The sequence below is a fragment of the Orycteropus afer genome, unplaced genomic scaffold, assembly GCF_000298275.1.
Source record: "Orycteropus afer afer isolate SDZICR_OR568_19922 unplaced genomic scaffold, OryAfe1.0 scaffold00002, whole genome shotgun sequence".
In the NCBI taxonomy this organism is placed as follows: Eukaryota; Metazoa; Chordata; class Mammalia; order Tubulidentata; family Orycteropodidae; genus Orycteropus; species Orycteropus afer.
In genome coordinates this window covers 3,711,069-3,725,112 of record NW_006921589.1, presented here as the reverse complement: position 1 = coordinate 3,725,112, position 14,044 = coordinate 3,711,069, and the positions used below count along the sequence as shown (strand labels likewise).

The 14,044-nt window shown below is 38.0% G+C and overlaps 1 protein-coding gene across 1 annotated transcript in view; it reads right to left on the bottom strand.

Annotated features, from left to right (window-relative positions):
* CUL3 (cullin 3) overlaps positions 1–14,044 on the bottom strand; it is a 149,358-nt gene that overhangs the window by 69,829 nt on the left and 65,485 nt on the right. Inside the window, exon 3 of the mRNA XM_007955762.2 lies at positions 9,226–9,339. Within this exon, the coding sequence (XP_007953953.1) occupies positions 9,226–9,339 (114 nt within the window). The remainder of the gene's footprint in view (positions 1–9,225; positions 9,340–14,044) is intronic.

Below are 14,044 nucleotides of genomic sequence, written 5' to 3'. Positions count from 1 at the left end.
AGTTCTTTACGTCATCATTTCTTCCACTCACTCCAGCTATGCCAGAGCTTGCAAAACCAAGTTTCATACCCTCTTCTGAAATTCATTTTAGTCTTTTCTTTTTTTCCTATCCTTTTAATGACCTTTTTTTTTCTTCATGTATGATGTCCCTGATGTCATCCCACAACTTGTCTGTTCTTCAGTCACCAGTGTTTAATGCATCAAATCTATCTTTGGATGGTCTCTAAATTCAGTTGGGATATAATCAACACTGTATTTTGACTACTGTGTACTTGTTTTAATTCTCTGAAACTCAACTTACATAAGAACAATTGATGGTCTGTTCCACAGTTTGTCCCTGGCCTTGTCCTGACTGATGATATTAAACTTCTCCATCATCTCTTTCCACAGATGTACTCCATTTGATTCCTGTGTATTCCATCTGGTAAAGTCCACCTGTATAAGTCACATTCATGTTGTTAAAAAAAGATATTTGCAATGAGTAAGTCCTTGGTCATGCAAAGTTCTGTAACAGTATCTCCAGCATCATGTCGATCACCAAGGCCATATTCTTCATTTCCAACTTTCACATTCCAATCACTAGTAATTATCAATGCATCTTCACTGTGTATTTAGTCAATTTCAGACTGCAGAAGTTAGTATTTTCATGTCTTCTTTTTGGCTTAGTGTTTGATGTGTAAATTTGAACAGTAGTAGCAATAATGGATTTTCCTTGCAGGTATATGGATATTATACTGACAGCACTGTACTTCACTACAGATCCTAAACTGTTCTTTTTGACAATGAATGGGACATCCAAAAAAAAAACCAAACTCACTGCCATCAAGTTGATTTCAACTCAAAGCAACTCCCTTTGGGATTGAGAGGTAGTAAATCTTTACGGAAGGAGATTGTCCAGTCTTCCTTCCACAGAGCAGCTGGTAGGTTTGAACCACCAACCTCCTGGTTAGCTGTCAAATGCCTCAGGCACTATGCCACCAGAACTCCCTGAATAGGACATCATTTCCCTTCAATTTGTCATTCCTGGAATGGTAGACCTTATGACTGTCAGAAGGAACTCTGGTAGCATAGTGCCTAAGGCACTTGACTGCTAACCAGAAGGCTAGCGGTTCAAACCCACCAGCCACTCCTCGGAAGGAAAGTTGGGCAATCTACTTCCATAGTGATACCGCTTCGGAAACCCAAGGAGGGGTTGCTATGAGTCGGGTCTGACTTGACGGCACATAACAACAACAACATGACTGTCAGAATCAAAATGGTCAATACCATTCAATTTCAGTTCACTAACGTCTAGGATATCAATCTTTAAATGTTCTATTTCATTTTTGACAACTTCCAGTTTTCCTAGATTAAACCTTTGTATATTCCATGTTCCAATTATTAATGGATTTTTGCAACGTTTCTTCTCATTTTGAGTCATGCCATATCACCAAATGAGGTCAACTTTACTTTGAGGAAACAGTTCTTTCTCAGTCATATTTTAAGTACCTTCCAACCTGAAGGGCTCATCTTCCAGCACTGCTATTCAGTAGGCTTTCAGTGGCCAAGTTTTTTCAGAAGTAGACTGCCATGTCCTTCTTCCGAATCTTAGTCTGGAAGCTCTGCTGAAACCTGTCTACCTTGGGTGACCCTGCTGATATTTGAAATAACAGTGGCACAGCTTCCAATATCATAGCAACACACAAGCAACCACAACACTACAAACGAATGGTGTCTAATGACCCCCAGAAAGATAATAAGCATAGCCCTTTCCAATAAATTCATTTTACAGGTAAGAAAACAACAGTCCAGAAAGGTTAAATGATTTACACAAATTAATAACAAGGCAGTAACAAAAAACCTAGTCTCTTAATTCCTCATTAAGTTTTTGTTTTTCACTACTGCAAGCTTCCAAAGTATACTGCCAGTAGTCCACTTTATGTATCAAAGTTTCATTTCCTTTACTACATCAAGAAATACATGCTGTATTTCTGTACACAGTGCCTACTTCATGCTTGTCAGGGTAGACAGGGAATACGTGGCTCCCTAAACAGAATGTCATGTACTGCTGATCATCACTGCACAGAAATAAACAGTTCACAGGGCACTGTGACAGGTGTTTATGGCTCTAATAATTATTATTTTTGTTTTGAAACAGTACCTGAGATGGAAGTAAGGGAAACAACAACTAATTATCAAGCACAAAACACTTAACCTTCATCATATTTAATGGGAGCTTTGTTTTATTTTACATGAAGACCTAGTACATGTCTTTTGTCCTAACCATAAACATGCCACGGCACTGTATACTGTCAGTCACTGATGCAAATTAGAGCACATACAGAGAAAGGTTGTCATGAACACACCCTTCTTACTAAAGAAGAGTTGAAAAGGTGTGAGTTCAATAGCCCAAAATCTACTGGATCTTGTTTTCTGCTAAGATATCACTTTGAAAGCAGAGAATGGGCCAGGAAGATTAGGCAATCTATCTATGCTTTTCCAGAATGTAGCTATTTGCAAACGTCCTTGAATGTGCAATCTAGAGGACTGTCAGAAGAAATGTTTTGTGGATGTGAAAGCATCAAAACCTACAGGTTAGGGCTGGGGGTGGTAAATGGGGAGTGAAACTAGGTGTGCACGGAACACTGGGTGTGGGACAGACTCTGCTCTGTGGACTTGCACCTAAAGCACAATATAAAAATTAAAAAAAAAAAAAAAACCTACAGGAGAAATAATACAGACCCACAAATTCCACTCCCTCTATGTTTTCATCCTATCTTCTGACCTCTAATGGCTTACTTATTTGGTACCTTCTACAAGTGGATCACAGTATTTCTCTTCCCTGGGCTACTTGGTAAGTGCAATATTCATGCTGATGACCAATCCGCCACATTCCTCAGATGCCTACATTTGCAACTGCTATTTTATCAGGATCCCCTTCAGTCACACACCTCATTATTAAAAAATATCACATAACTCTGGCATTGAAGACGATCCTTTTTCTTCTCATTTCTACTTTGTTATATGTAAATAAACCATCTCTTCCTTGTAACTAGATCTCCAGATCTACTGATCCTTAATACCGAATACTTCTACTTCCTGAGACCTTATGATAAACTTGCCACCCTAAACAGCAGAGACCTATAATCAACCATTTTAACAATACTATTATCTTAGAATTCTCCCCTAATATTGCAAATCCTATCAGTAGGTGTTTCTTATTTTGAACTTTCTTCCCCCAGACTGGAAGAAGTTACAAACTCTGCTACTAGCTCCACTATACAAAATTTGTATTAACTCACCTAAGTTATACCCTCAAAACTACAGTTAACTGTTCTTAAACTGACTTGACTCCAGCATGGTGGCTATTCCAAACTTTTCTATACTTCTTGTATTAGTTTCCTATTGCTGTTGTAACAAATCACCACAAACTTAGTGGCTTGAAACAACAGAAGCATATTCTTTATATTCTGGAGACCGGAAGTCTGAAATCAGGTTCACTGGGCTCAAGTCAAATGTTCAAAGGGCTAGTTCTTTCTGGAGGCCTCTTGCCTTTCTTACTTTCTAGTGGCTGCCTATATTCCTTGGCGTGTGGCCCTTCCCACCATCTTTAAAGTCCATCGCCTCCAATCTCTGCTTTTACCATCACATTGCCCACTTCTCTGATGATCAGGCTCACAAGGATAATCCAAGATAATCTCATCTCAAGATCTTTAATGCAATCACATCTGCAAACCCCTTTGTTCTACTGATGGGGACATATTTGGGGGCCTTTACTCAGCCCACCACACTCCTCCAGCTCCCAACACATCATATGCTTCTGTTACCCTTAAAGACCTGTCTCCAACTTTACTAAGACTCAGAGCATTTCTGAAGAGAGTTCCTCAGTTTCTCTCCTCTTCAAAAAGAGGTTGCTACATTGCACCATACTTCTTTACCCATCTGTAATGACTTCCCAAAGAACTCAAAGAAGCAGTGACTCTTCCTTTCTTTTCAAGCATAAGCATGCTCAATTTCATCTATACAGAGGCTCATGCATGATATTTTAGACAGAGACATTTCCTTGGTAAGACTAAAACTCATCTAACTGAGTAGGTGATTACGTGTGTGGGGAGACAGCGAAGCCATCTTCAATACTCTCTCTCTCTCACTCTGAGAATTCCAACTGTTAGAGCCAATATTCACAGGAAGAAGAAACCTGAATAGGCTCCATGCAGGTATAATCAGTACACTTGGGGAATGTGCCTTATCTAGTGGACAATGTGACCTATGATGTCTGGGATAAGGGTAAAAGTTTTCAAAGAAAGTAATACACATGTCAATAGGAAAAGCATGTTTTGCTTTTCGAAAATTAAAAAACACTTACTCATCTTGATTAAATTATTAGTTACCCAGATGCGTACATCTGTCAAAAATAATTTTGAGCCTGGCTACCAATGTCAGCCACTCAGGAAGGGATCAAAACTGGAGATCCTGGATAGAATGGGAGAAAAAATGTAAAACAAAATTCAAGAACACAAAAATGTTCAGAATTATTGGTCTGATGTAGTCTGGTGGGACCCCAAGACTATGGCCCCTGGATACCCTTCGGGCTTGGGAGTGGACTCACCCCCAAGGATCGGCTCTCAGCCCAACAACAGAAAGACTTACATGCAGAACACCCAACTCAGGGCAATGTACCCACCTACTCTAGGGAGATACACCTCTTAGAGCAATCGGCATGGGCACCATAAGGGCAGCATTCACATGGAGGGAAAACTGGACAGACAGGAGTGCATACTTAAGAAGGGCGGGGGGGGGGAGGTTGTGTCACAAGGATGGGCGTGGAGGAGAGCAGGTTATGGTGGGAGATGGTAATCAAGACGTGAAATCAAATGTACACAAACTGTTGAATGTAAAACAAATTTTGGACAGTAAATTTGCACTCAAATCACAATAAAAAAATAAATAAAGCTTTAAAAAGCCTGGGGAAAACACTGAACATGTTATTTTTATACATTTCCCTGTATATAAATTTTACCTTAATTTTAAGGAGCACTTAATTTAAATAAGTACAGACTACTACACATAAAAAGACAAAATAAGAGAATATGAAAATGGAAGAATGTTATCTTATGGAACTTGAAGATATTTTATCAATACTTCCTTTGTGAATCTAAGTAGCATATCTTTTTAATGAAGATTCTGAAAAACATGGTCTATAAAAAAGGGTACTATATAAAATCCGTGTGTATTAATTTGTTCAACATATATGAGTACCCATTTTGTGCAAGAAGCTTTGGTAGGTATTAGAGACAGAAAGGTTATACAGACATTGTCCACAGCCTAACATAGTTTATAGTCTAGCACAGAAACCAGACACTAAGCTGTTGTTAATAACAACTGGATAAATGCTGTGAAGGAACAGTATTGATATAATGAGAGGAACTGCACCCAGGGAAGTATGTAGCATAGGTCAGGGAAACCTTGCCAGAAATTTAAGCTAAGACTTAAAAGATGGATAGCAGCAAGCCACAAGAAGAGAGGAAACATTCTGGAAATATTTCCAGACAGAACACATGTGTGAGAATTCCAAGATATCAGGATTTCAGCCAAGGCAGTGACACTTCCAGATCTGTGCTTTCCAGTAACTCAGGGGGCAATATAGAGAACAGAAAAGAACATATATAGTGCATGGTACAAGACTAGTTATTGAATACTCTAAAACAGAGGAAGGTGGCTTTGTCTTAGGTAGTGGACATGAAAGCAGAAAGTAATTGCAGATAGGAAAGATAACAGAAATAGTTGGTGGCAATAGCAATATATGATATAGGGAAAGAGAAGAAACTGACAGGAATAATGTCCCGGGTTTCTGACAGTGATTATGAGTTTCTTTGGACCTACCAAATCTGAAGTACCTCTCAGAAAATAAAGCCATCAATTAGGTAAATAAATATATGAGCCTGAATCTCAGAGAATGAGGCTGGAACAGTAATTTGGGAATCATCTGCACAGAGGCATTAAATGAAGCCGTACAAGTGAATGAGGTGAAGAGAATGTACCATGAGAAGAAAATCTAGGACAAAGCCCCAAGAATGCCTCTATTTAAGGGGTAAAAGGAGAGGGGGAGGGGGAGGGACAGTTAGATAAGTAGGAGGCACACCAAAGAAGTGCTTTGTCACAGAAATCAAGGTCACAAAGTGAAGGAAGAAAGGAGTGGTCAACGGTGCCAAATGCTGAAAAATCAAGGAGGATGAGAATTAAGAGTAATCTTTGCACTCAGAGATATGCAGACATCATGCTGATCCTAGAAATGGCAATACTGAACTGTGAATACGGTCACAGTGAACAGAATAAGAAAAAAGGGAGACAGCAAGTGTCAACACTCCTCATGAGGCATTAAGCTATGAATAAGTAAGAGACTCTGGCAAGCAGAGCAGAGGTCCACCAAAACATCTAAGGGATTTTATTTTGAAGATGTGAGAAGCATGAATATGTCTAATATTGGCTAAGATCCAATAAAAAGGCAAAACAGGAAAACAGATGAGAATATTTAAGATTCCTAGGTAGCCAGATGCAATCCCTAGCACCAGGTAGAAGAGAAATGGTCTCTGACAGGAGAGGAGACACTGCCCTCCCTTAAAACAGGAAAAAAATACAAGAGAAAATACAGGGAAAGTTGGAGATAGCGTGGAAAGAAATGAACATAGTTCCCATCTGATGCTTTATCTTTTTCTGGAGAAGTAAAAGGCAAGGTCATTTGCTAAGGGCGAAGGGACCAGAGGGACAGCTGAAGGAGTTGAAAAATAACAGTTTCAAAGTGGTGAGGTAAGCTGTCTAGAGAAAAAGATTACTTGCTGGGCACCATGGAGGGGCCCTGAAGTTTGTGACAATGGACTAACAGTGGCATTGATGTGTCTGGGCAGTGTGGAGGATCCACTAAAGGTTTCTGACAATGGACACATAGTGGGACTGATCTGCCCCATATAAGGTTTTCTCCAGCAGAAGCACTGGGAAGGTACATGGCTGATTTTATCCAGGATTGTGGCACTCCCAGAAGGGACAATAAACAGTCACCCTAGTTAATTTTTAACATTACTATAGGCCAGACCCTGCAAGTAAACATGAATATGATTTTTATTTTATAAATGAGGAAGGCTTTCTTCCTCATTTCTTGACTACAGTCACATAAAAAGTAGAGTGAGGATTCAAAGTTTGAGAGCTCATTTGCAAAACAGAGGAACTGAAATAAAACGGAAACTTTTTTTTTGTCAATAGAACAACAGAACATGAAATTACAAGTGGTTTTTCTATTTTAGTGTTAGAGAACTGATAAGGAATTTAAAGCACTCACCAAATCCAGAACTTAAAAGAGAATTATCAGTGAACTAACTCATTTCACATTTATATATACCACACACCATGATATGTATATATGCAATCTCATCCTCAAAATGACAACTCACAGTAACTCTCTCTATATCCTCGCAGTATAGTAAATCACATAGTGTAGCTTTTCTAGCCGTAAGTCTTAGTAAACTACTTGGTGGAATTTGCCACGAGCAACTGAGTAGCTCCTGATTGTTAAAGTTATCCACCTGGGGTATTTCTGTTGAGAGCAGTACAAACTAATTTTCTGGGAAGTTCGCTCTCTCTCTCAGGTATATAGAATTCTGATGTTGGAACTGGTTAGTTTGACCACTCTGCCAGGCTCAAAAGGAGCCCTCGTAGGGGCAAAAGAAATCTCTCACTGCTGGCTGAAAGATGCAAGAGACATGCACTGCTGAGAGAGAGATGTGAGAGACTCGCACTGCTGAAAGAGACACAGAGAGAGACTGTTGGCTGAGAGATGACGGGCTCAGAGAGACTGAGTGTGTTCCTTAACTTGAATTATAGCCTGCTGCTTCCCTAATCAAGCCCATAATCTGTGAGTTCTGTGTGGCCACTGCAGCGAATCATCGAACCCAGCAGAGAGGTGGTGGGTGCTGTGGGATGAATGGTTGGTGTCAAGATTGGTGAAAGGGCTGGAGGGAGGCAACCTGTCTGGCCTCTCAGGACTAGGCCTTGGGCTACTGATGGTGATTCTGTCTTCCTCTTGTGGGGTTAGAGGAGGTCAGAAGATGTGGCCTCCTTGCCCCTTTGGCAATCCTGATGAGGAAAATGAAGCTCAGAGACTAAATAATTTGTTATATTTTTATCAAATCCCTGAAAAATGAAGCAGCCTCTCCCTGACTCCCTGCCACTAAAGCCTTTAACAAAACTAAGAATAATAGGACTGACTGAATTCACTTGGCAGAGCAAATCTTTACAGCTATGTTTGCTCTCACTGGAAACAGGGTATAAATAACATTGCTTTATTCTCTCAATAAAGAACTAGGACAAGCTCTCAATGCTATACTGCAACTAAAATTCAAAACTAAAGAAACTGGAATAAAAATTAGAAATAGAGAAGTAAAATCTTTAGAGAAAATCATTATGCTCCACTCCCAGACATAAATAGTAAAGTAACAAGTCAAGTCACTACACTAGATTTTGCATTAACACACTAATTGAGCTTGATGAATCTGGCTTCATTCTATAATGCTCATATTTAAAACAGTAACAACAAAACTAGTTTTATCACCTTGAAAGTTATTAAACCACTTGCTAACTCAATGTTTCCTAAATTGTCTTGAGAAATAAGAGGTTTTTTGTGATTGATAAAAACAAAAATTCAAAATAAGCCAAGGGGTAAAAAGTAGAATATACATCTGAAGTAGCAAATTTCCTTAAACAAGATTGGCTACAATCATACACAGCAAGATTAACTAATGAGATAAAGAAAAGCAGATGGTGATTATCAGAGTATAATCACTACAACGATATTTATATTACTATGACATCTGTCACTGAAAATATAAGGAAAAACTTGTGAGAGAACAATCAGCTTCCATCTTTGAAGCTGTTATTCAATTACCTTTACACAAGAAAAGTTAAGTATGGCTTTTCAGTACTTCACATTTTGAAGTACAAGTGCTAGACACAAAGAAAAAATTTTAAATCTTCCCCTTTCAGTCTTTCATTCTAATCATTAAGTAAACATATGAACAAGTAAGATGTACCATTCATACAGAGTTAGCTCGGTCCTTGCAAAAGAAATACTCTTTATTAAAAAAATAAACAACATCATTCAATTGACAGGTACCACCCAACTAAATCTGGCAGCAAGAAGGCTGTGTTTTGAAATGCTTAACTTCTTAAAGGAAAATAAGAAAAAAATCTACTTACCATATACATTAGTATGTCTCTAATCATTACCATAGCTGTTTGATGATCATTCCAAGCTTGATTTAGCGTTTGAAGAAAGTTGTTATTCAATGAATTTAGTACATCTTCTCGCACCTATTAATAGAAGAGTTCATTACACTTTGTTTATACATATACACTTATACATATACATGCCCATATCTTTTCAATAAAATAATGATATACAATCCTCAATTTTAAATCAAAGAAATATGCTACAGGCCAAAGGAAACATGTTAAGATATAACCTACACATAGATAAACTACCAAATGTGTATGTATAGTCCAGACCACTCTCTTGACCTCCAGAATCAAAACGAAAACTCCCGACCATTTCTCAACCGTCCTATGATTTAACATCACAGTCGAAATAAAAACCTAAATCTTTACAATTAACTATATAGAACTAGCCCAGACTACTGCACCAACCAAATTTCCTTCCACACCCTCCAACCCCCTCACCTTTGAATAAAGGTTGAGTACACTAAATCTGGATTCAGATTACTCCAATTCCAGCTCCCTGATTAGCTGTGTGATCTTGGGTAAGTTATGTAATTTCTGTGCCTCAATTTCCTTACATGTGTATCCATCCTACAGTATTGCTGCAAGTTACACTAGTAACTCATTAGAACAGCCTGGCACTCAGTCAACAGTCAATAAGCATAACCTATTGGCATTGTCCACTCCAGCCACAATGTTCTCCTTGCTGCATAAAGCAACTATATGATTTCTTCTGCCTCTACTCACATGACTCATTCCCTTTTATTCTGTTCAAGTTACACCTCATAGAGAGGCCTTCCATCTTTCTCCTGTGGAGCAGCTGGTGGGTTCAAACTACTGACTTTTTGGTTAATGCTCGAGTGCTGTCTCTATTCATTTACCTTACTGGTTTTCTTCATAGTGGTCATTACTACTTTATTACATAATTATCTGCTTGTTATTTCTCCCACTAAAATGCATGTTCCATGAAAGCAGGGATTCTCGCTTTTCAATGTATACCTCCCAATCTAAAATCAAAAACTAAACCCAGTATCATCAAGTCAATTCCAAGAGAACTGTCTCATAGGGTTTCCAAGGCTGTGAATCTTTACAGAAGCTGAATGCCACATCTTTCTCCTGTGCAACACCTGGTGGGTTCAAACTGCTGACTTTTTGGTTACCACTCGAGTGCTATAACCACTGCACCACCAGGGTTCCCTCCTGGCATATATACCACCCTTTATTTCATCCCCACCCTCCAATATTATGGATTGACTCCCCTCCAACATGGTAAGCACTTGGGATCATTACCCTCTTTTGCACAAAAAGTTCCTTTGGATTGGGAACACCTTTCTAATCCAATTCTGATAAAAGACTATTCAAGACTTCAAGAATTCACTCCAATAGTCCTTAAACTTAGTACAACATTCTCCACTGAGGGGATACTGACAAGTACTCCTTCCTGATATGCTATCAGGTCAATGAAAAATTACTTGACTAGGAAACAAATCTAGACTTCTAGTTTTATCACAAAGAAGTAGTATGTCTGTCCTCTTATATTCCTATAATACTTTGGTACTACCATCTTCTCCAGTTCATTAAAATCCTACCCATCCTCCACAGTCTACCAGCTCTTGGTAACTCCAGACTGAACAGACATCTTATCCAAACAACCTTTACCACAAATAATTAGCAAGAGTGGTTAAACTTCTGCAGGTTGGGGAAAATGTGAAGTCATGATGCTTTTTGAGAAATAGACATTTTTTCCGTCTGTGTGTTGAGATACATAGTTACCTATAAGCCTGAATAAGAAATATATGCTAAATAAAATTCCATTCCTAATAGGTCTAATATAAACACACCATGAAAAGAACCAAAAACAGAAAGAAAACACATAAACAGTATGGGAAAATAAGTTAAATTGGAGAAAACTGTCTAACTTATTTTTTTCTTCATATTAGGGGAATCAAACATCGTTATTAGATATTAATAATGGAATAATATATGAAGTCTACAAAATGTAAACTGTGAAAATCACTAGTCTACCACATAATTTAGAATATTAAAATATTTAATTTTTTGTTCATGAGACTAAGTGTCTTCATTTAAAGATAAAGCACCCACATATTTCTCTATGAATATACTGACTATCCAAAGTGATAAAAATCCACAAGTTTGTTCACAATACTAAGCTAAACAAAAAACTTTTATGGAAAATGGATAATATATCATTTGTTCCAACTCATTAAATCTAGCACTTTATTTGTCAGATGCAAATTTCAAAGAAAGCTAACACTAGAAAAAATAGAAATTTAAAAATGTACCTATTTAAAAAATATTTCACAAGCTTCATATTCTTTCACTGAAATCTTAAATTTTGCACAGCGATTAAATTAAAATCATAAATCTACATAAGAAAAATAAAATTCCAAACACCAGAATATACAGTCAATTAATTATTCTTAAGGGACTTAAATGAATTTCTGTATAACCTTTCGTTATAAATTCAACTGATCTGTTAACTATATTAAGGTTACTTTGATTCTGGAATACATATACAAACGTGCTTGACACATTTGTTCAATGTATAAAAACTAAAAAATTAAATAAAATGTTAATGCTATAAAATAAGAATGTTCTTTAAAATCACTGATTTATCCAGTGCCACCAAGTGGGTTCTCACTAAAAATGACTCTATGTACAACTGAACAAAACACTGCCCAGTTCCTGCACCATTCTCACAATCTATCTTTATCATGACTGAACCACAATCTTTACCATGTCGTCCCAGACACTATGTCAATCCATCTTATTGAAGGTCTTCCCCTTTTTAGCTGACCCCTCTCCTTTACCAAGCATGATATCCTTCTCCAGGGAATGGTTCCTTCTGATAACATGACTAAAACACAACAAACAAGGTGTGGCCATTCTTGTTTCTAAGGCTGTCTTCCTCCAAGACAGATTTGTCTGTTCCTGTAGCAGTCCATGGTACAATCAATATTCTTTGCCAACACTACAATTCAAATGTACCAATTGAACAATGGTTTCCTTATTCATGTCCAGCTCTCACGTTCATATGAGGTTACTGAAAATACTACGGCTAGGGTTAGGTGCACCTTAGTCTTCTAAGTGACATCTTTGTTCTTTAACACTTTAAAGAGGTTTTGTGGGGTTTTTTTTTTTTTTTTTTTTGGCAGCAGTTTAATAGCCAAATGCAGTATCTCATCTGATTCCCTGATTGCTGCTTCCATATGTACGGATTGTGGATCAAAGTAAAATGAAATCCTTGAACCTTCGATCTTCTCTCGTCATGATGTTGCTTTATTGTTCCTGTTGTAAGAATTTTTGCTTTCTTTATGTTGAGGTATACTCTGGTAGCATTTCTGGTAGTCAAGGCACTTGACTTCTAACCAGAAGGCTGGCAGTTCAAACCCACCAGCCACTGCTCAGAAGGAAGGTTGGGCAATCTACTTCCGTAGTGATACTGCCTTGGCAACCCAAGGAGGGGTCGCTATGAGTCGGGGCCGACTAGACAGCACATAACAACAACAACATACATAATCCATACCGAACACTGCAGTCTTTGATCATCAGTAAGTGCTTCAAGTCTTCCTCACTTTCAGCAAGCAAAGTTGTGTCATCTGCATATTGAAGGTTGTTAATGAGTCTTCTGCTAATCCTGATGTTGCACTCTTCTTCATATAGTCCAGCTTCTTGGATTATCTGCTCAGCATACAGAATGAATAAGTATAGTGAAAGGATACAACCCTGGTCCACACCTTTCCTGATTTTAAACTATACACTATCTCCTTGTTCTGTATGAAGGACTGTCTCTTAGTGTATGTACAGGTTCCTCAGGAGCACAATTAAGTGTTCGGGGATTCCCATTCTTTGCACTGTTATCCATAATTTGTTATGATCCACACAGTCAAAGTGTTTGCATAGTCAATAAAACACTGGAAAAACATATTTCTGCTATTCTTTGCTTTCAGCCAAGATCAATCTGATATCAGCAATGACATAGTTCATTCCACATCCTCTTCTGAACCTGGCTTGAATTTCTGTCTATTCTGTCAATATACTGCTGTAACTTTTTAAATTTCCTTCAGCAAATTTTAGTTGTGTGTAATACAATAATGATAATGTCTGTTAATTTCCATATTCTGTTGGAGCACCTTTCCTTGGGCTGGGCATAAATATGGACTTCTTCCAGTAAATTAGCCAGGTAGATGTCTTCCAAATCTCTTGGGATCAATGGGTGAATGCCTCCAGCACTGCATCTGTTTATTGAAACATCTCAATAGGTACTCCATCAATTCCTGGAGCTTTGTTTTTCTCCAATTCCTGCAGGGCAGCTAGGACTTCTTCCTTCCTTCAATACGAATGGATTTTGACCACATGCTAATTTCTGAAAGGGCTGAACATCAATCAGTTATTTTTGGCACAGTGACTGTGTATTCCTTCCATCTTTTTTTTTGATGCTTCATGCATAGTTCAATACTTTGTGCACAGAATCCTTCAACATTGCAACTCGAGGCTTAAATGTTTTCTTCAGTTCTTTCAGCTTGAAAAATGTGGAATATGTTCTTCCCTTTTGATTTTCTAATGCCAGGTCTTTGCACATTTCATTAGAATACTTTTACTTTTCCTTTCCCAGTTGCCCACTGAAACTTTCTCTTCAGATCTGTTATTCATCATCTCTTCCATTTTCTTTGCCTTACTCTCCATTCAAGAGCAAGTTTCACAGTCTCTTCTGACATCCATTTTGATCTTGTCCTGTCTTCTTAATGACCTTCTGCATTCTTCATGTACAATATCATCC